This window comes from Coregonus clupeaformis, chromosome 26, assembly GCF_020615455.1.
Source record: "Coregonus clupeaformis isolate EN_2021a chromosome 26, ASM2061545v1, whole genome shotgun sequence".
In the NCBI taxonomy this organism is placed as follows: Eukaryota; Metazoa; Chordata; class Actinopteri; order Salmoniformes; family Salmonidae; genus Coregonus; species Coregonus clupeaformis.
Genome location: NC_059217.1, coordinates 8,359,775 through 8,382,500, shown reverse-complemented (window position 1 = coordinate 8,382,500; position 22,726 = coordinate 8,359,775). Strand labels below are relative to the sequence as shown.

The following is a 22,726-nucleotide window of genomic DNA, read 5'->3' as shown; positions in this document are numbered from 1 at the left end:
TTCTCCTCAGGATTGGTGTGACAATTATCTGCTTTGATGTCCTAAGGAGAGGAAGAGCAGCTCTGGGCTATCTGTGTCGTGGAGTGCTCCCTCGTCCTCCCTGTGATTAGCTAAACCCTGTTTAGTGTTCCCCCTTTGATTCCTGCCTCACATGAAAGAGGCTGTGAAAGCCTACGGTCTCCTCTGCTCGCTGGCTGCCTGAAAACCCTACACTCCCCCTGAGCCCAAGGTCCTCTCTCAACCCCCTGGCACTGGCAGCGTTCTCAGCACACTGCTTTCTCCCATCAGATAACGGCACAGGGTGGTTTTTTCTACAACTAGTTTCATTATGAAGAGTGACAGCTTTCATTATCATATTACCAACTCTCTCCTATCTACCCCACCACATCCTTCTTTCCTCCCCTCCCATGTCCTCCCCTCCCCTCTCCTTTTCCCGCCTTCCCTTCCCTATATCCATTCTCTCCCCCTGTTCCCTCTCTCCTCCTGTAGTTTAACTCTGCAGCCCGTCTGCTGATTGAGTTAGACAAGCCTGGGGACTCCAGTGGGGACTCTGGCGAGGGGGCCTCGTCGGGCCCCCAGAGTAACGGTGGCCCCCACCGGGCCGGGGAGAAGAAGAACAGTAAGAAGCGCCACTCGTTCACCTCCCTCACCATGTCCCACAAGCCCTGTCTGGCCCCGCCCCCCCAGAGACACTCCATGGAGATCAGTGGGCCGGTCCTCATCAGCTCCTCCAACCCCACGGCAGCCGCACGCATCGGCGAGATCAGCGGAGGACTGTCCTGCAGTGCACCCTCACAGGTGAGATAGGAGGGGGGGAGAGAGCGAGAGAGAGGGAGGGGAGGGGGTAAGAAGAGGGAGCTGCTGCGTTCCCTCTTCTCCAGTGTCTTTGTACTGTTTGGTTAGGGGCCTTGTATTCAATGAGGCAGCCACTAAATGGAGAAAACAGTATGTCTGAAGCACTCTTGTATATGATGAATGGACTTAATTGACCCAGATCCCAAAGTCTATTGTCCCTAGTAATTAATTCCTCCACAATTTACTGCAGAAATTTGTTCTGAGCATAACCCCCTTAAACCCGAATTGTAAAAACCAGCATGTTGGCCAGCATAGCAGCTCATCTGTCTATGGCTGGGAGTCTGTACTATGGACAAGTGTATAATCACTGCCATTGATTTCATGGTGATGATGGACTTGGATGTGGCTGTACTCCTCTCTGTCAGTGTGTGTCCTGCCTCCTCCTGTCCATGTCGGCTCCACACTGTCCATCTGGGCTTGTTAATGAGTGAGGAACAGAGGGAAACAATGTGCACTGGAGACGCTCATGCAACAAGCACAAAACAACAAGCAGATTCCACGCTCTTGTTTTCATCAGATGTTTTTTTCTGTGATAGGCTCCCACTCTCCTTATGTCAGCAATTATCCACACTTCTCCCCCGTCATTCCGAACAGGCCAGGGCGCTCTGTCCAATTATCCACACTTCTCCCCTGTCATTCCGAACAGGCCAAGGCTCCGTCCAATTATCCACACTTCTCCCCTGTCATTCCGAACAGGCCAAGGCTCCGTCCAATTATCACACTTCTCCCCGTCATTCCGAACAGGCCAAGGCTCCGTCCAATTATCCACACTTCTCCCCGTCATTCCGAACAGGCCAAGGCTCCGTCCAATTATCCACACTTCTCCCCGTCATTCCGAACAGGCCAAGGCTCCGGTCCAATTATCCACACTTCTCCCCGTCATTCCGAACAAGCCAAGGCTCCGTCCAATTATCCACACTTCTCCCCGTCATTCCGAACAGGCCAAGGCTCCGCCCAATTATCCACACTTCTCCCCGTCATTCCGAACAGGCCAAGGCTCCGTCCAATTATCCACACTTCTCCCCGTCATTCCGAACAAGCCAAGGCTCCGTCCAATTATCCACACTTCTCCCCCGTCATTCCGAACAGGCCAAGGCTCCGTCCAATTATCCACACTTCTCCCCCGTCATTCCGAACAGGCCAAGGCTCCGTCCAATTATCCACACTTCTCCCCCGTCATTCCGAACAGGCCAAGGCTCCGTCCAATTATCCACACTTCTCCCCGTCATTCCGAACAGGCCAAGGCTCCGTCCAATTATCCACACTTCTCCCCCGTCATTCCGAACAAGCCAAGGCTCGTCCAATTATCCACACTTCTCCCCGTCATTCCGAACAGGCCAAGGCTCCGTCCAATTATCCACACTTCTCCCCCGTCATTCCGACAGGCCAAGACTCCGTCCAATTATCCACACTTCTCCCCCGTCATTCGAACAGGCCAAGGCTCCGTCCAATTATCCACACTTCTCCCCGTCATTCGAACAGGCCAAGACTCCGTCCAATTATCCACACTTCTCCCCGTCATTCCGAACAGGCCAAGGCTCCGTCCAATTATCCACACTTCTCCCCCGTCATTCCGAACAGGCCAAGGCTCCGTCCAATTATCCACACTTCTCCCCGTCATTCCGAACAAGCCAAGGCTCCGTCCAATTATCCACACTTCTCCCCGTCATTCCGAACAGGCCAAGGCTCCGTCCAATTATCCACACTTCTCCCCGTCATTCCGAACAGGCCAAGGCTCCGTCCCAATTATCCACACTTCTCCCCCGTCATTCGAACAAGCCAAGGCTCCGTCCAATTATCCACACTTCTCCCGTCATTCCGAACAGGCCAAGGCTCCGTCCAATTATCCACACTTCTCCCCGTCATTCCGGACAGGCCAAGGCTCCGCTCAATTATCCACACTTCTCCCCGTCATTCCGAACAGGCCAAGGCTCCGTCCAATTATCCACACTTCTCCCCCGTCATTCCGAACAGGCCAAGGCTCCGTCCAATTATCCACACTTCTCCCCGTCATTCCGAACAAGCCAAGGCTCCGTCCAATTATCCACACTTCTCCCCGTCATTCCGAACAGGCCAAGGCTCCGTCCAATTATCCACACTTCTCCCCCGTCATTCCGAACAGGCCAAGACTCCGTCCAATTATCCACACTTCTCCCCCGTCATTCGAACAGGCCAAGGCTCCGGTCAATTATCCACACTTCTCCCCCCGTCATTCCGAACAGGCCAAGACTCCGTCCAATTATCCACACTTCTCCCCCGTCATTCCGAACAGGCCAAGGCTCCGTCCAATTATCCACACTTCTCCCCCGTCATTCCGAACAGGCCAAGGCTCCGTCCAATTATCCACACTTCTCCCCCGTCATTCCGAACAGGCCAAGGCTCCGTCCAATTATCACACTTCTCCCCGTCATTCCGAACAGGCTAAGGCTCCGTCCAATTATCCACACTTCTCCCCGTCATTCGAACAAGCCAAGGCTCCGTCCAATTATCCACACTTCTCCCCGTCATTCGAACAGGCCAAGGCTCCGTCCAATTATCCACACTTCTCCCCGTCATTCCGAACAAGCCAAGGCTCCGTCCAATTATCCACACTTCTCCCCGTCATTCCGGACAGGCCAAGGCTCCGTCCCAATTATCCACACTTCTCCCCCGTCATTCCGAACAGGCCAAGGCTCCGTCCAATTATCCACACTTCTCCCCGTCATTCCGAACAGGCCAAGGCTCCGTCCAATTATCCACACTTCTCCCCCGTCATTCCGAACAGGCCAAGGCTCCGTCCAATTATCCACACTTCTCCCCCGTCATTCCGAACAGGCCAAGGCTCCGTCCAAGTGTTTGAAATTACGGCTGCGTGTCTCCACTCGCCCGCAAAAAAGACTCCTGCTTAGCCCCCGAGGTTTCCACAGCAACCTCGGAATGGCAACCACTCACAGCTGCTCTGTGGTTGTCAGGCTCTTTAGAGAGAGGAGGGGGGGGGGCTTGACAGACAGGCAGACAGACAGTTTAGCAGGCAGACAGATGGACAGTTTAGCAGGCAGACAGACACATAGACTATAACATTGACAGACAGAGACAGACAGATGATTAGTTAGCGTCTCAGGCAGGCTGAAGCGTTCTGTGACTGACGGGGGGCTGACAGAACCTTCAGTAGGTTGCTTAGCTTTTTTCATTTTCTCTCCAGTTGATAAGAGAACAGCGTAGAGGAGCATTGAGACTACAACAGCCTCACCACAGCCAGCCTGGTATACAGAGTAGGGACTTTTATACTAACATTGCCAATGAGCATTCACTCTCTTTCTTTACATGAAGGTCATATGTTGACTTAATTTCATTTGTGTTATTTTGGTTTGAAGTACACTATATATACAAAAGTATATGGACACCCCTTCATATTAGTGGATTCGGCTATTTCAGCCACACCCATTGCTGACAGGTGTATAAAATTGAGCACACAGCCATGCAATCTCCATAGACAAACACTGGCAGTAGAATGGCCTTACTGAAGAGCTCAGTGACTTTCAATGTGGCACCGTCATAGGATGCCACCTTTCCAACAAGTCAGTTTGTCAAATGTCTGCCCTGCTCGAGCTGCCCTGGTCAACTGTAAGTGCTGTTGTTGTGAAATGACTAAAATGTAAAATGTACAAATGTAAGTGGAAACGTCTAGGAGCAACAACGGTTCAGCCAAGAAATGATAGGCCACACAAGTTCACAGAACGGGACCGCCGAGTGCTGAAGCGCGTAGAGTGTACAAATCGTCTGTCCTCGGTTGCAACACTCACTACCGAGTTCCAAACTGCCTCTAGAAACAACGTCAGCACAAGAACTGTTCGTCGGGAGCTTCATGAAATGGGTTTCCATGGCCGAGCAGCCGCACACAAGCCTAAGATCACCATGCGCAATACCAAGCGTCGGCTGGAGTGGTTTAAAGCTCGCCGCCATTGGACTCTGGAGCAGTGTTCATTGGAGTGATGAATCACGCTTCACCATCTGGCAGTCGATGGACAAATCTGGGTTTGGCGGATGCCAGGAGAATGCTACCTGCCCCAATGCATAGTGCCAACTGTAAAGTTTGGTGGAGGAGGAATAATGGTCTGGGCTAGGCCCCTTAGTTCCGGTGAAAGGAAATCTTAACACTACAGTATACAATGACATTCGAGACGATTCTGTGCTTCCAACTTTGTGGCAACAGCCCCGTGCAGAGAGCGAGGTCCATACAGAAATGGTTTGTCGAGATCGGTGTGGAAGAACTTGACTGGCCTGCACAGAGCCCTGACCTCAAACCCATTGAACACCTTTGGGATGAATTGGAATGCCGACTGCGAGCCAGGCCTAATCACCCAACATCAGTGCCCAACCTCACTAATGCTCTTGTGGCTGAATGGAAGCAATTCCCCTCAGCAATGTTCCAACATCTAGTGGAAAGCCTTCCCAGAAGAGTGGAGGCTGTTATAGCTGCAAAGGGGGGACCAACTCCATATTAATGCCCATGATTTTTGAATTAGATGTTCGACGAGCAGGTGTCCACATACTTTTGGTCATGTAGTGTATTTCAAAAGGAGTATTTTCTCTCTGAAATGTGTTTACGTATTAAACCAACATGGCTTTATCGTCTCAGTCGTTTGACAGCATTCAGAGTGGTCTCTCCCTCGTAGTCCCCGGCTCTTTCTGACTGTTGCAGCAGTCAGAAATGTGGCATTTATTTTGGAGGAGTGATTCTCTTCTTGGTTATATTTTGAGTTGGAGAATAGAGTGTACCATTGAGTGTCTTCTCGCTGTCTCACTCCCCTGGGCGCTGGGCTGCAACACATTTCAGACACACTGACATGCTTTACCCACAGCTTCTCCTGGGAAACAGCAGCCTCACAAATCCTTTCTCCAACTGCTGGCATTCTACAGGAACTGTCAGAGTATTTTTGTGCATCCACATACCTTTCATTTTGGGATGATCCAGCTCTCATTAAAGCCTTGGCCACACAGGGAGGGGAGGGGAGAATCATGTCTTTAGACTTCAGACTTGGCTTTATCTGCCCTCATTATGAACCAGGCACGCTCAGTATTATAAAACCTCCATTCCCACCTGGGAGGTGAGTCTGCTCTTTGAAACAGGAGCGATAGAACTCATGATGGGTTTGATTTATAGATGAATATGTTTAATAAAAACCCATACAAAGAAGATGGAGAGAGACCCCTGGTGGAATCTGTGTGGCTCAGTCTCTCACCTCGCTTCTCTCGCTCTTCTTCTCTTCCTCCTTCAAAGCAGACAGAAGAACAACAAAGGGAAGCAGTAGTAGCTTGGGGGGCCAGAGGGAGGGAGTGTATGGGAATGAACACGCCCTCTGTCCACTGCTTTTATTTCAGTCAGGGGGAAGAGAAATGAAGAGACTGTTAACTAGATATATAAAGGAGCCTGCAGTGTATAAAAACAGAACTGCTACACTTTAATATGTTGTAAAATGGAACACTGTCATTTACGTTGTAATTGATGTGCCAGTGCTGTACACATACACTCACATATGTTCCATGTGGTTTATACACATATAGCTAAATGCACAACCCAGATATAGCCTAGTACAGTACTCCATGTGTGGGTATGGATGTGGGTACGCAGACCCGCGAGCCACTGCAGCCCCTCACAATGAGTTCAGATTTTTTCGTGGCCATCTTGCCTGATTGCACCTTCCCCTGCTACACTCGTGGCTACTGAATTGTACAGTTGGTTGAGTTTGGTATGGGTCCTCTGTAATGATTTACCTTGAGGCTGCTCTGCTTTGTCTGGGGCAGTCATGCATGGCGTGGTGGGGAGGAAAGGTTACAAGAAGACATTGTGTGTCCAACAGCCCTGTGAGTCGGTGTCACACAACACGTGAATCACTGTGGTTCACTTTCTCTCAGCAAGGGGCCTCCGCAGTCATCCGTCTTCACCCGGCCAATGAAAACTTGTTCTTGACAGTCATATGACCTCACCCAGCCAAGCGTGTCATCAGGACACCTGCACAGCTTGACTTAGCCAATTGGGTCCACCGCTGCTGTGAAGGCGACATTTCCATTTTAATGTGACATTTTAAGGCCATGTGTGACATGTTTTAGAAACTGGGTTGGGTAGGTTACTTTCTGAATGTAATGCATTCCAGTTACTAGTTACCTGTCCAAAATTATAATCAGTAATGTAACTTTTGGATTACCCAAACTCAGTAACATAATCTGACTATTTTCAGTTAATTTTGGATTACTTTCCCCTTAAGAGGCATTAGAAGAAGACAAAAAGGATCCATCAAACGCATTTGGTGTGTCATCATAGTGGTCTCTGACTTGTGGTTGGACTCTCTCAGGTGGAACAAACTTAAAACTTGCTCATTTTTTCAATGCTGAGTTGAATGAGTTGAATGTCCTTGAGAAAACAGAAAGGTGTCATTAATGTATTGTTTTCTCGCAAACATCCTTTCTGAATTGAAAAAGTAATCATCTAGTTTTTCAAAAGTATCTCTAATCTGATTACAATATTTGTGCTGGTAACGTAACTGGGTACAGTTTTTTTGTAATCGGATTACATGTAATCTGTTACTCCCCAGCCCTGTTTAGAGATGAAATAACTAGTCTGTTAGTTCAAACATGAGTCTTCTGCCCATGTGAGACTGGATGCGAGGAGACAGACTGGCACAAATGGACAAAGACATCTGTCTCCTCAGATGGAGGGTTGCAACTATCGTTGAAATGCCATAGTTGTTCTAGCACATAGTTCTTGTGTGTGTGTGTGTGTGTGTGTGTGTGTGTGTGTAATGCTATTATATTGTAGGGGAGTAGTGGTGGTATTGGTTGAGTAAGTTGTCTGACTTTGTGTCCATCCTCAACAGGTACACATCTGTACAACTGGACTCATAGTGACCCCTCCCCCCAGCAGTCCTGTTACTACGGCAACTGTCTTCACGTTTCCCCCGGAGACAAGCTACGCATCCATCCCTGTGGTAGGTGGAGTTCTCTTTTCAACTGCAACTACACTACTGGACCTCTAATACTGGTTTTAAAAGATTTTAAATTAGCCCATGGCACTTCACTTACATCAGGTTCCTCTTAAAACTGAACCTGCATACAGTAGCATATGGGCGTCTGCTGCCATGGCGTGTTCAGCTAAGTGTGTGGAAGGGTGTGTGGCTGTGTTGGTATGTGGTACTGCTGAGAATGTGTACATAAAGGTTGAGCTCTCTGCTTCAATGGGGAACTCTACATGATGTTTCTGTACAGATGATTTCTCTGGCCTGCAGGCAATCTAATTATCTCCGCTCCAGCGTCAGCAGCGCACCAACACACACACACTCTCTCTCTCTCTCTCTCTCTCTCTCTCTCTCTCTCTCTCTCTCTCTCTCTCTCTCTCTCTCTCTCTCTCTCTCTCTCTCTCTCTCTCTCTCTCTCTCTCTCTCTCTCTCTCTCTCTCTCTCTCTCTCTCTCTCTCTCTCTCTCTCTCTCGCGCGCTCTCTCGCTCTCTCGCTCTCTCTCGCTCTCTCTCTCACTCACTCACTCACTCACTAGCATGTAGGCCCTTCTGAGTGCTGTGCCACCCCCTCCTCCCTCCCCCATTGCTACATGGTAGTTATGTCTGTCTGCTCCTCAGGCCTGTTAATGTCAAGCTGAGACACATATCTTGCTCTGCAGATACAGTGCCTTTAGAAAGTATTCATACCACTTGACTTATTCCACATTTTGTTACAGCCTGAATTCAAAATGGATTAAATAAATAAAAATCTCACCTATCTACACACAATACCCCATAATGACAGTGAAAACATGTTTTTAGAAATGTTTGCAAATTTGTTGAAAATGAAATAAAGAATTATCTAATTTACATAAGTATTCACACTCAAATCAATACTTTATCACCTTTGGCGGCGATTGCAGCATTGAGTCGTCTTGGGTATGTCTGTATCAGCTTTGCACATCTGGATTTGGGGATTTTCTCCCATTCTTCCTTGCAGATTTTCTCAAGCTCTGTTAAGTTAGATGGGAAGTGGCGGTGAACCGCATTCTTCAAGTCTTTCCACAGATTTTCAATGGGATTCAAATCAGGGCTTTGGCTTGGCGAGGACTTTCACATTCTTGTTCTGAAGCCATTCCAGCGTTGCTTTGGCTGTATGCTTGGGGTCGTTGTCCTGTTGGAACAAATCTTCGCCCCAGTCTAAGGTCGTTTGCACTCTGAAGCAGGTTCTCATCAAGGATTTGCCTGTATTTGGCTCTGTTCATTGTTCCCTCTATCCTTACCAGTCACTGCAGCTGAAAAACATCCCCATAGCATGATGCTGCCACCACCATGATTCATGGTAGGGATGGTGTTAGACGGGTGATGAGCTGTGCCTGGTTTTCTCCAGACATAGCGTTTTGCATTCAGGCCAAATAGTTAAATTTTTGTCTCATCAGAACACAGAATCTTTCACGTGCCTTTTTTGCAAATTCCAGGTGTGCTGTCATGTGCCTTTTTCTCAGGAGTGGCTTCCATCTGGCAACTCTCCCATAAAGCCCAGATTGGTAAAGTGCTGTAGAGACTGTTGTCCTTCTGGCAGGTTCTCCCATCTCAGCCAAGGAACTCTGTAGTTCTGTCAGTGGTCATTGGGTTCTTGGTCACCTCCCTGAACAAGGTCCTTCTTGCCCGGTAGCTCAGTTTGGTCGGACGGCCAGCTCTAGGCAGAGTCTGGGTAGTTCCATATTTTCATCATTTCCCAGTGATGGAGAGCACTGTGCTCTTGGAAACTTTCAACACTCTAGAAATGGTTATACCCTTCCCCAGGTATATGCCTCATCACAATTATATCTCAGAGATCTACGGACAGTTCCTTGGACTTCATTGTATGGTTTCTGCTCTGACATGCACTGTCAACTGTGGGACCTTATATAGACAGGTGTGTTTCTTTCTAAATCATGTCCAAACAATTGAATTGGCCACAGGTGGACTCCAATCAAGTTGTAACAACATCTCAAGGATGATCAAATGACATTTGATGCACATGAGCTCAATTTGGAGTGTCATAGGAAAGGGGTCTGAATAATTATGTCAATTAGATGGTTCTGTATTTCATTTTCAATAAATTGGCAAATATTTCTAAAAACATGTTTTCACTTTGTCATTGTAGGATATTGTGTGTAGATGGGTGAGAGAAAAAATATATTTTGAATTCAGGCTGTAACACAACAAAATGTGGAATAAGTCAATGGGTATGAATACTTTCTGAAGGCACTGTACATGTTTAGTAGAAAACAAACCCATTTCCCAGTACACCAACGTGTCTGTGTGTATGATTGTGTAATGGAGTTGTTTTGGTCTGGTTTCTGTCCCGTTAAAGAGGCAGAACAAGACAAGAGAGCCCAGAGGAATCCGCTCAGAGCGGGCCTGTGGGCTGAACTATATAACGTTTAAAGAAATGTTTTTACTTTCATATGGTCCTCATTAAACACAGCAATGGATTCACCAGGCCCCAGTGTCGTTTCTATAGCAACAAACAAACAAGCACGCTGGAGATTCCTTCCCAGTTCTAGGGGGAAGTTGGGGACAAGACCAAACCTCTGTGCCAAGCGATACTCTCCCTCATTGAACAGAGAGTAAATGATATCCCTCTTTCACTGACCAGTTTCTCTCATTATGTAACGCCTAGTCAGTCATTGGTTAAAAGGCCAGGGGTATGGTTCATGTGTCATTGCATTAACGTAACACTGTCATGTTGCACCTAAGGCAGTGAATTGTTTATTTGTGGTTCTGGTCTTTCTTTCGGTTCTAAATAAATATGATTTTGTATGTGAGATTCGATTCAAGCTTACTGTGAACTGTTCTAATATGCTGTCTAATCTTTGTTTCAGACTGTCGTTGTTGATGTTTGTTGTTTTCATTGACAGGATCCTCTTCCTCCTCCCCCACCACCTCCACCACAATCCTCAGCAGTGGGAGCAGCCTCCTCATTGGCTGCCAGTCAAAGACCCTCCCACGGCACCAGCGACCAGAGTGGGCGACAGAGACCCACAGTGTGAGTACACACACACAGATGCATGTAACACTCTTCCACGTATTAAGTACAAGCACACTAAACCAGAAAGAACATGCAGTGAAACACCAGGTTCCACACATGGCTAGGGCATGGGTCCTTCTGGGTGGGTTCTGGGAGTTCTCCAAGCCTCTGAATAACCCCTCAGCTGTCAGTGTGGAGCACCAGAGGTTGACCCAGAGCACCAGTGACGGATGAAAGGGCAACACCTGTGGGGGACAGAGTCTCTTGGGTCCTATCAGAGACCCTGCCTGTCACCTTTGACCCCTGACCCCTCACTTCATTACTCCTCTGAGACTCCAGACACCTGATAGGAATTAGATACGGCCCACCTCCCTAAAGCGTGTTTCTGTCTGTGTGTGCATGCGTGTGTGTCTCGACATTTTTCTTCATTTCCCCCTCCCCTGACACCAGTGAAAGTGTCTATGCTGTCTGTCAGCAGTGGTTCTTTAAAGCCTCTTCCCCTGTGAGGTTCCTGGAGACGTGCCTTTCCCACTCCCTTTACAGCACCTCAGTGGAGCCCTGACCCACATAGCTGTGTCATCCAGAACGTAACCATAGTATTCCTCTATAGGAGTATAGTGCAGCTTTCTCTGAATGTGCTGTAGGAAGACCAGTCCAGAAGGGACTGTCCGTCTCTGTCATCCTGTAAGGGTTTCAGAGAGGGAGAGGAGATGTTGATGAACATTCTGTAGACTGTGGAATGGGGGTCAATTTAGCTTGTGACAGACAAGATGTTCTAAATACACAACACATCTTTGATTGAGTTATTTCCTCCTGAGGGTAATTGGACTGTCCCCGTGTGTGTGTCCATGCATGTGTTTGATGTTTCCCGTCTCTCTCGCCTCCCCCCTCTAGTTACGTGGCCCTGTTTCCCTACACCCCCCGTAAGGAGGATGAGTTGGAGTTGAGGAAGGGAGAGATGTTCCTGGTGCTGGAGCGCTGTCAGGATGGATGGTTCAAAGGCACCTCCATGCACACTGGCAAGATAGGAGTGTTCCCTGGCAATTACATGAGCCCCGTCAGCAGGTCTGTCACTATAGTATACGTGCGCACACACACACTCACACACTCTCACACACACACATGTACACACTGATTATCTCTGCATATGCAGCTCCCATAAGGCTCCCAGCCCTAACCTCTCCTCTCTGTTTGTCCCATTAGGACGGTTTCAGGCAGCACCCAGCCCAAATTGCCCCTGGCTCTGTGCACCCAGGCTGGGCGAGGGGTCACCATCGTCAGCCCCTCCTCCACTCCTCTGGGGGCCGTCGTTCCAGGGCCTGACTTCAACAAGGCCCTCACCATCTGTCCGGGCCCCGCCCTCTCCAGCCCTTTCCCCGCTGCCATGGTGACTACTGCTCACGTGGCAACGGGACAGGCCAAGGTGCTCATGCACATGACGTCCCAGATGACTGTTAACCAGGCACGCAACGCTGTCAGGACAGGTAGGATCCCCTGGGGGAAATGGAAGGGTGCAAGGATACATTCTATGTAACCAGTGTGGGATAATGTATGTGATTGTGAATATCAAAAATGGGTTGTTTAATGATGAAATGGGTATATGGTATGTGTGTATGGTCTAACCCTGTGCCTCCTCTGCCCCCAGCTGCATGCCACAGTCAGGACCGGCCCACGGCTGCTGTGACGCCCATCCAGTCCCAGACATCTGTAGCCTACCTGGCAGTGTGTCAGTCCCAGACCTGCTCCTCCTCCTCCTCCAACCCTGCCCAGGGCTGTGTTCGCGCTGGGGTGGCACTGGGATGTGCCGCCACCTCCCTCACCCCGCCCAACGTCAGTGCCACGTCCCTGGATGGCGATGCCCTGCGACCAGTGGCAGTCCTCACCATGCCTGTCACCCCCGGCAACGGCAGCTCCACATCAGCTAACTCCTCCCTCGCCTGTCGGCTGGACAAGGATGGCAAGGTGGGCGTTCATGATAGCACCCTAGTAGGGATGTGCATCTATCCCTTTCAGGACGATTCGATATGTATCTAGATGTATGGGCTCCGATACGATACAGGAACGATAGGTTTAAGTTTGAAACGATGCGATTCGGTTCGATGTTATACAATTCGATGCACTAACATTTGCTGCATAAACACATTAATTGTCCATTCTTAATTACAATCTGCTGCTGATAGAGCTCATGAGCTGGATCTGTCTGAGCTGGATCTGTCTGAGCTGGATCTGTCTGAGCTGGATCTGTCTGAGCTGGATCTGTCTGAGCTGGATCTGTCTGAGCTGGATCTGTCTGAGCTGGATCTGTCTGAGCTGGATCTGTCTGCGCTGACTTCTGTGTGTGTATACATCAATTATGTATATGTTGAATGGAAGTTTTGATGGAGTGAGCTTCTCTTCTCCCGCTTCGACCATGCAATGTGGGTAACAAAAGTAATTGCTGTACTCGTTATGAAATTATCAACATTACCGTGTATATCTAAAAATTACTATATACACTGAGTGTACAAAACATTCAGAACACCTGCTCTTTCCATGACAGACTGACCAGGGGAATCCAGGTGAAAGCTATGATCTCTTATTGATGTCACTAGTTAAATCCATGGATTTTGTATCAAATCAAATGTTATTTGTCACATACACGTGTTTAGCAGATGTTATTGCGGGTGTAGCGAAATGCTTGTGCTTCTAGCTCCGAGAGTGCAGTAATATCTAACAAGTAATATCTAACAATTTCCAACATATACCCAATACACACAAATCTAAGTAAGGAATGGAATTAAGAATATATACATATATGGACGAGCAATGACAGAGCGGCATGGACTAAGATACAGTCGAATATTATATAATACAGTATATACATATGAGATGAATAATGCAAGTTATGTAAACATTATTAAAGTGACTAGTGTTCCATTTCTTAAATCTATGTGTGCCAAATGTATGTGTGCCATTCAGAGGGTGAATGGTCAAGACAAAAGATTGAAGTGCCTTTGACCGGGGTATAGTAGTAAGTGCCAGGAGCACCGGTTTGTGACTTGCGACTTACAGTTAGTGAGTGCATACATTTTTCATATCTTAGACATTTGAACTGGGGACCGATGCATATCGGTGAATCGTTACATCCCCACACCTTAGCCATCAGTATTGCTATCTGCAATGTTAGCATATCTCTCACCTATTTCTCACATTTGTATATACAGTGAGGGAAAAAAGTATTTGATCCCCTGCTGATTTTGTACGTTTGCCCACTGACAAAGACATGATCAGTCTATAATTTTAATGGTAGGTTTATTTGAACAGTGAGAGATAGAATAACAACAAAACAATTCAGAAAAACTCATTTCAAAAATGTTATAAACTGATTTGTATTTTAATGAGGGAAATAAGTATTTGACCCCTCTGCAAAACATGACTTAGTACTTGGTGGCAAAACCTCTCACAGAGGTCAGACGTTTCTTGAGTTGGCCACCAGGTTTGCACACATCTCAGGAGGGATTTTGTCCCACTCCTCTTTGCAGATCTTCTCCAAGTCATTAAGGTTTTGAGGCTGACGTTTGGCAACTCGAACCTTCAGCTCCCTCCACAGATTTTCTATGGGATTAAGGTCTGGAGACTGGCTAGGCCACTCCAGGACCTTAATGTGCTTCTTCTTGAGCCACTCCTTTGTTGCCTTGGCCGTGTGTTTTGGGTCATTGTCATGCTGGAATACCCATCCACGACCCATTTTCAATGCCCTGGCTGAGGGAAGGAGGTTCTCACCCAAGATTTGACGGTACATGGCCCCGTCCATCGTCCCTTTGATGCGGTGAAGTTGTCCTGTCCCCTTAGCAGAAAAACACCCCAAAGCATAATGTTTCCACCTCCATGTTTGACGGTGGGGATGGTGTCCTTGGGGTCATAGGCAACATTCCTCCTACAAACACGCCGAGTTGAGTTGAGACCAAATCGAGCTCTTTGGTATCATCTGACCACAACACTTTCACCCAGTTCTCCTCCGAATCATTCAGATGTTCATTGGCAAACTTCAGACGGGCCTGTATATGTGCTTTCTTGAGCAGGGGGATCTTGAGGGCGCTGCAGGATTTCAGTCCTTCACGGCGTAGTGTGTTACCAATTGTTTTCTATGGTCCCAGCTGCCTTGAGATCATTGACAAGATCCTCCCGTGTAGTTCTGGGCTGATTCCTCACCGTTCTCATGATCATTGCAACTTCACGAGGTGAGATCTTGCATGGAGCCCCAGGCCGAGGGAGATTGACAGTTATTTTGTGTTTCTTCCATTTGCGAATAATCGCACCAACTGTTGTCACCTTCTCACCAAGCTGCTTGGCGATGGTCTTGTAGGACATTCCAGCCTTGTGTAGGTCTACAATCTTGTCCCTGACATCCTTGGAGAGCTCTTTGGTCTTGGCCATGGTGGAGAGTTTGGAATCTGATTGATTGATTGCTTCTGTGGACAGGTGTCTTTTATACAGGTAACAAGCTGAGATTAGGAGCAGAAATCTTTCTGATTGAGAGGGGGTCAAAAACGTATTTCCCTCATTAAAATGCAAATCAATTTATAACATTTTTGACACGTGTTTTTCTGGATTTTGTTGTTGTTATTCTGTCTCTCACTGTTCAAATAAACCTACCATTAAAATTATAGACTGATCATGTCTTTGTCAGTGGGCAAACGTACAAAATCAGCAGGGGATCAAATACTTTTTCCCTCACTGTACCTTCTTCTATCATGCCTAGCATATTTGGCTGATGTGCAACACGGCTACAGTGGATTGGTGAAATAGTTCACATTTGCCCAGAGTGTCTGGCGCCCTTGTTTACCTCAGATTGTTTTGAATACCAGGCGCTCAGTTTTTTGTTGAACACAGGGTACCTTCCAGTTTATCTTAAGCAACAAATTCACACACAGCGCTCCGTCTGTTTCACGGGCGAGCCATGGGAATTGAGTTAGAGAGTGAGAGAAACTCTGCTGGCTGCAGCCCTGAAGACATCATTACACAACAGTGATTAGTCTGGAGCAAATTATCTCATCAGGCCCTAAGCTCTAAGGCAGCCAACAACCTAATGACCAAGACAATGGATTATGTTTATGCAGATTTTACTGTCCACACAATTAGTTCCTGTAAGACAGTCTATATCCAGCCTACACTGTTATCAGTGCATGGTAGTAGCAACATTATTTACTTTTTTCCTCTGTTTCATTCTGTCGTTCTGCAGAGGGAAAAGAAAGGTCTTCTGAAGCTGTTGTCGTCTAACAAGAAGAAGTCTCGCCCCTCTCCCCCCTCCTCCCCCACCCTGGAGGCAGAGCAGGCTGCTACGGGGGAGGTCTTCCAGGGGGCCATGGGCCCCGACACCACCCCTTCCCTCTCCTCTGCTGGCGTTGTCGTGGGTAACCATGGCCGTGCAGTCCCCTGCCCTGTGGAGCCTGAGTCTACTGCAGCCACTGCCTCCTCTTCATCCTCCTCTTCCTCAGCCCCAGAGTTAACACACCGTAAGAGCAGCCCACTGGATGGCTGTGCCCCCATCGCCCCGCCCCCTCGCCAGGCATGCTCCTCCCTCATCTCACAGCAGCACGACGCTCGGCCAATCCTATGCGAGAGGTACAGTATTTCTTATATCGTAGGACAGTGACATATTATTAAAAAGGTCTGTCTGATGTTGTGATTCTGCTGGATGTGTGGTGTGTGTAGCGTCTCTGACCTCCTGTGCTTCAGTATAGTATCCTCTCTGATCATCCCCCCCAGGTACAGAGCGGTGGTGTCCTACCCCCCTCAGAGTGAGGCAGAGCTGGAGCTCAAGGAGGGAGACATAGTGTTTGTCCACAGGAAGAGGGAGGACGGCTGGTTCAAAGGAACACTCCAGAGGAACGGCAGGACCGGACTGTTTCCTGGCAGCTTCGTAGACAGCATCTGACCGACCGTCTGACTCACACTGGACTACAGTAGAACGACCGTGACCTGACCATACCATGAACTAACCATCAATGGAACCACATCTAACTTTGTTGTTGCCTTGTTTTGGGGCCAAGCTGCGAGCCAACCAGATCAAGTTGCTAGGGACAGGATGAGATGGATACATACACAACATTCAAAGTGGTCCTCAAAGCACCAAGGAGAAGAATGATGAAATAGTTTAAACAGAGCTGCAGAGGAAGAGAAGATGACTTTCAGTTGAAAGCACAGTGGACAGAGCTGGAGGAGCGCACACGACTCATGTTGATTTTCTTTTTGTCAGTTATTTATATCTGTAACAATTCAAAACGTTGAATGTGTGCCTTGTACTGTTCCTCACTTTAGTGTATATAAAGAAACAAAGATCAGAGAGTCAGAAAACAAATAATATGAACTGTTAATAGATGGAAATATGACAAATTGTAACTTATTTTGTTGTTTTTTTCTGGAAAATATTAGCTTGGCCTTTCGTTGTTTAGGGTTTTAGTTGGCACCTGCCTTATGACATGTTTCCTACATCACTTTGTGCTTGTCTCTCATTGGCTGCCGTGCTGTATGTTAATACTGCATGGTGTCTCCACTGATTGGCTGTTGAGCGCAAACGTAAAGAATACAGCAGATGGGAGGAGAATCAGTGATATCATCATCAGCACATGCAGTGTATCAAGAAAAGGGGTAGAGGTGGGCCCAATTCCAATCTCATCCCTTGAACCTATTCTTCTATTGACTGGAAGGTATCAGCTGGATGGCATTAGCTCCATACCCTCTGGTTGCAAAGACCCATCTATTCATTTGACATCCAATTTGGCCCTGGACCTCTCTCCAACAATGGAATTTGCACAACCTCCTTCTGTATCCCTTGGACCCTTTGTGTCCCAAATGGGTTCTCCTCTGGCTCCAGGACCCCTTATTGGCGAGCGAGAGAGACATCTTGGTGGAATTATTATACCGTTGATGATCTGATGCCTGGTGAGGTTTTCCAAACGTTCCCATAACGTTAGGAAAGCCAGCGTCTGCTGTTGATTTACATTATTAGGTACTGGGAGAGGGATTTTGTTTTGGTCTTGCCTTTTTGTATATGTTAAAACTGAAACACTCCATAGATGTTGCAATCAAATGTTACTTACTGTATATTATTCTATGTGTACTTTTTGAACATCGTAGCTGCTCCCCCACTCCCCTAATAGTAGACTAACCGTATCGGATATACTGGAGCTCAAGATCTCAAGTGAACAAAAGACACAATCACATACAATACAGTAACCATATCATACAACTCTTGATAGTTACATTTGAATAATATATTGATATTTCTATTCACATGGATCTATTTGACACCAGATGCTCTGGACCGTGCCTCCTACAGCATGGAGATGCAGCAAGACATCTGACAGCCCTGATCTATGTATGACCTTCACTGGCTCTCAACTCTAATTTCAATGATTAATTAATTCCTAACATGTCTTGTCGCTACAAGACAAAACACTGCTTACTTATAAATCACAGACTGTTTTCCTAATGTAACATATCATTGATATCACTCCCCCAATACAAGCTAGTGTATTTCTCCTTGAAGTTGCGAGTGGAGGTTTTTTAATACCAGTCAATGACTTGGACAACGTTGATTATTGGGTTTTGTCGGGTTTAGCTGTACAGTGTGTCTATACAATGTGTGTGATAAGTGTTCTGTAGACTTGAATATGATTTGTGTGGCTGGTTAGATTAGTTTTGGTAGCAGTTTTCTGTTTGTTTCAAAGCACAAAAGAGAGAGCGAGGTGCGATTGATTGGGTTTGAAGGATGTGAAACCTCACAGAGCCCTGGCTCCTACTTATTCTCAGCTACTTTTGATTTCAAAAGAATCCAGTCCCACTTTCTCCCCCTCATCCTCCTCCATAGGCCTTCAGTCATTGTAATGAGATTGACAGCACTAAGAAACATCAGGCACCACACAAAGAACCATTGATTTGATCCAATCTCATATTTTTGGGCAGTGGAGAAAAGTCTACATTGGATTATATTAGTCAATGCTAGACAGTAAGTGGCTGTTGTATTGTTTGTGGGCTCCCTTCACTATAGCACACCAAGAGGCTAGTGTCCTCGGTTTTCCTCCTGCTACAGCATCTTCTATCAGATGCTGTTGTGCAATATCAACAGCTGAGGCCACTGTGTCTAAATGACCGTTTGGACCTGTAGGCACTAATCCACCCCAACAAGAGGTTTTCTCTTAGTTTGCGCTTAGCAACTGGGTATCGACTCCAGTCTGAAGGGAGTTGGAGGGTCAAATTAAAACATTTAAAGACTGAGGACATTTTAAATACCAGATGGTGCTGCATTTTGGAGATTTCGTGTCAGACCTGAGGGGAATATATTCAAAGCATGTTTAAGTAGGTGTTTGTGTCAGACCGTAATGGGGACCACTGTGTGTGACTGCTGGATATGTTGTAGTGTATGTTGTTTTGAAATGATAACTTTTGAGTTGGGAGTAGAGGCTCTATAAAGTGGTACGAAACACTGTTCAGACCTGTTTGCTTCTCAATTTTTCTATGTAGAATTAACCTAATGTTCCACTGTTGTCTTGGCGTTCACCATCTCCATCTCACCTCTAATGCTGAACTGGGTTTTGCATTTGGAGTGCTTTCTGTTACTGATGAGCCTTTAAAAAAATACATTATACACACACCTCATACATTTAAAACCACTGTACCATCAGTATATACAGGTGTAGGATCTTCATTTGAGCCAGTTTTGTGGATTATAATTAGTGGACATTTTTGTAGGGGCTGATACATTTTTTGTAATTGGACTTTTCAAACCTCAAATACACTGCACATTTTTTATGTCCTGCATTGCAGCAAAGTTCTCCTGCAACAAGGTGATCAAATTAAGATCTTACATCTGTATCATAGTCATTTTAGTCATATTGATTTGCATATCTATAGTTGAATGATCAAATCATTACATTCTCTGACTGTCAAGAACAACCTAAGCAGTTAGCTTCGGTGTTCCTGTGAACATGTTTTTACTGTAATCTCATGCCTTGTTGGAACACAAGGTAGCACTAAAGTCTGTTTTATTAAACTAAACAGATTATTGTTATGCTAAGGTGACTGACTATTATTTTGGGGGGGTTATAGTAATTTTTATATAGTTAGTCTGATCATGGTGAAATTGGCATCCACTCAAAACATTCTTAAGTATCAGAGGGAATAGCACATTTTGTAAAAATGACTAACAATAAAAGCTAATGGTTTCCATGGTTTTGATGGTCCTCTTCATTTCTGTGTGTGTGTGTCCTTGCGTTTTCTGCTCTCTTCCTGCCAGTGTAGAGCTGTCTGAAAACATTACCACAGACATGAGGGACTGAAGACATGACAGCATGTCACCTCTCTTCCTGGCTCTATTCTCATCCCTCTGCAGGATCTGCTTAAGATTTTGTGTATATGTTTTGTAGCAATCCTCATTATATGAGACATGTTACAATCCCCACCAAGTGGGTTTACCTTATTGGCGTGATGCGTAGGGTGTTTGCCTTTCACACCTGGGTTCGCTTCCCTCTCCTTCCATTCACTACATTGGTGTCAGAAGTAGGATGGCGGCCGTTGGGCCATCGGAACGCACAGACCGGGACTTGTGAGGGGGGCTGAGATTAGTCAAAGCACAGGGGCGTGCCTTCCTGTTCAGAGGGGGTGGTGTAGCGGTCCTCGCTATATGAGCCATGTTACAATTCCCACCAAGTGGGTTAACCCTATTGGCGCGATATGAAGGGTCCCACTTCTGCCTTTCTCCCCAGCAACCCAGGCTACAGTATGTTTGCAAAACGCCAATTGGTCTGTCTGAGTCTTTGTGTATAGCCCTACAGTACCAGTCTCAAGTTTGGACACACCTACTCATTCAAGGGTTTTTCTTTATTAGTAAAAAAAAATTACATTGTAGAATAATAGTGAAGACATCTAAACTATGAAATAACACATATGGAATCATGTAGTAACCAAAAAAGTGTTAAACCAAAATATATTTTATATTTGAGATTCTTCAAATAGCCACCCTTTGCCTTGATTACAGCTTTGCACACTCTTGGCATTCTCTCAACCAGCTTCATGAGGAATGCTTTTCCGACAGTCTTGAAGGAGTTCCCATATATGCTGAGCACTTGTTGGCTGCTTTTCCTTCACTCTGCAGTCCAACTTATCCTAAACCATCTCCATTGGGTTGAGGTCGGGTGATTGTGGAGGCCAGGTCATCTGATGCAGCACTCCATCATTTATTGTTCAAATAGCCCTTACACAGCCTGGAGGTGTGCTTTGGGTCATTGTCCTGTTGAAAACAAATGATAGTCCCACTAAGCGCAAACCAGATGGGATGGCGTATTGCTGTAGCAGCCATGCTGGTTAAGTGTGCCTTGAATTCTAAATAAATCACAGACAGTGGCACCAGCAAAGCACCATCACACCTCCATGCTTCATGGTGGGAACCACACATGTGGAGATCATCGTTCACCTACTCTGCGTCTCACAAAGACACGGCGGTTGGAACCAAAAATCTCAAATTTGGACTCATCAGACCAAAGGACAGATTTCCACCGGTCTAATGTCCATTGCTCGTGTTTCTTGGCCCAAGCAAGTCTCTTCTTATTGGTGTCCTTTAGTAGTGGTTTCTTTGCAGCAATTCGACCATGAAGGCCTGATTCACACAGTCTCCTCTGAACAGTTGATGTTGAGATGTGTCTGTTACTTGAACTCTGTGAAGCATTTATTTGGCCTGCAATTTCTGAGGTTGGTAACTCTAATGAACTTATCCTCTGCAGCAGAGGTAACTCTGGGTCTTCCTTTCCTGTGGCGGTCCTCATGAGAGCCAGTTTCATCATAGCGCTTGATGGTTTTTGCGACTGCACTTAAAGAACCTTTCAAAGTTCTTGAAATGTTCCGCATTGACTGACCTTCATGTGATGGACTGTCGTTTCTCTTTGCTTATTTGAGCTGTTCTTGCCATAATATGGACTTGGTCTTTTGCCAAATAGGGCTATCTTCTGTATACCACCCCTACCATGTCACAAAACAACTGATTGGCTCAAACGCTTTAGGAAGGAAATAAATTCCACAAATTAACTTTTAACAAGGCACGCCTGTTAATTGAAATGCATTACAGGTGACTGTCTCATGAAGTGGGTTGAGAGAATGCCAAGAGTGCAAAGCTGTCATCAAGGCAAAGGGTGGCTACTTTGAAGAATCTCAAATATAAAATATATTTTGATTTGTTTAACACTTTTTTGGTTACTCCATATGTGTTATTTCATAGTTTTGATGTCTTCACTATTATTCTACAATGTAAAAATAAAATAAAAACCCTTGAATGAGTAGGTGTGTCCAAACTTTTGACTGGTACTGTATATTAACTGTGTGTGTACATAACATAGAGATCAGGGCCTCGTTTCACAATTTAGGCCTAAGCATTACGATGATCGCACCAGATGCATTGTTATTTACGAGCCAACTTTTTAAGTGTTTCCCAAACAAGCACATAAAGAGAACATTCGCTAAGTGCATCAGACCATGTGTCGATAGACCCAGTCGGTATTAGAACGTCACAGCACCGGCCACCTGTGAGGAAAACAACCTGTGGTTACCTAGGTTAACCCATTGTCACACAGCAAATACTTTGCCTTTTTCAAACGCAATTACATTTTTGTCTGCTTGTTTTTGCCAATTACAAAACTACATTTAAGCAAAGTACAACATGTCTAATGATTACTTTTCAACATTGCTTGCTCCTGAGTGTTCTCACTACTTAGAAAAATGTAATATTGTAGAGTTTCCCTCATGCCCCTTTTCATGACGGTGCTAGCAGCCATGTGAGTGCTAGCTAGCTACCAACCGGAACATTAAGCTAGCCAAGAATAACACAAACAAACAGACTATTCTTACAGTTACAA

General features: G+C 46.3%; 1 protein-coding gene across 1 annotated transcript in view; it reads left to right on the top strand.

The window, feature by feature from the left end:
- Positions 1-20,054, top strand: part of LOC121540173 (E3 ubiquitin-protein ligase SH3RF1) — a 72,567-nt gene extending 52,513 nt beyond the window's left edge. The window contains exons 5-12 of the mRNA XM_041848837.2: positions 490-798; positions 7,710-7,820; positions 10,732-10,859; positions 11,736-11,906; positions 12,045-12,325; positions 12,487-12,803; positions 16,063-16,445; positions 16,590-20,054. Of these exons, the coding sequence (XP_041704771.2) occupies positions 490-798; positions 7,710-7,820; positions 10,732-10,859; positions 11,736-11,906; positions 12,045-12,325; positions 12,487-12,803; positions 16,063-16,445; positions 16,590-16,758 (1,869 nt within the window). The 3' untranslated portion in view covers positions 16,759-20,054. The remainder of the gene's footprint in view (positions 1-489; positions 799-7,709; positions 7,821-10,731; positions 10,860-11,735; positions 11,907-12,044; positions 12,326-12,486; positions 12,804-16,062; positions 16,446-16,589) is intronic.
- The last annotated feature ends 2,672 nt before the right edge of the window (positions 20,055-22,726 follow it).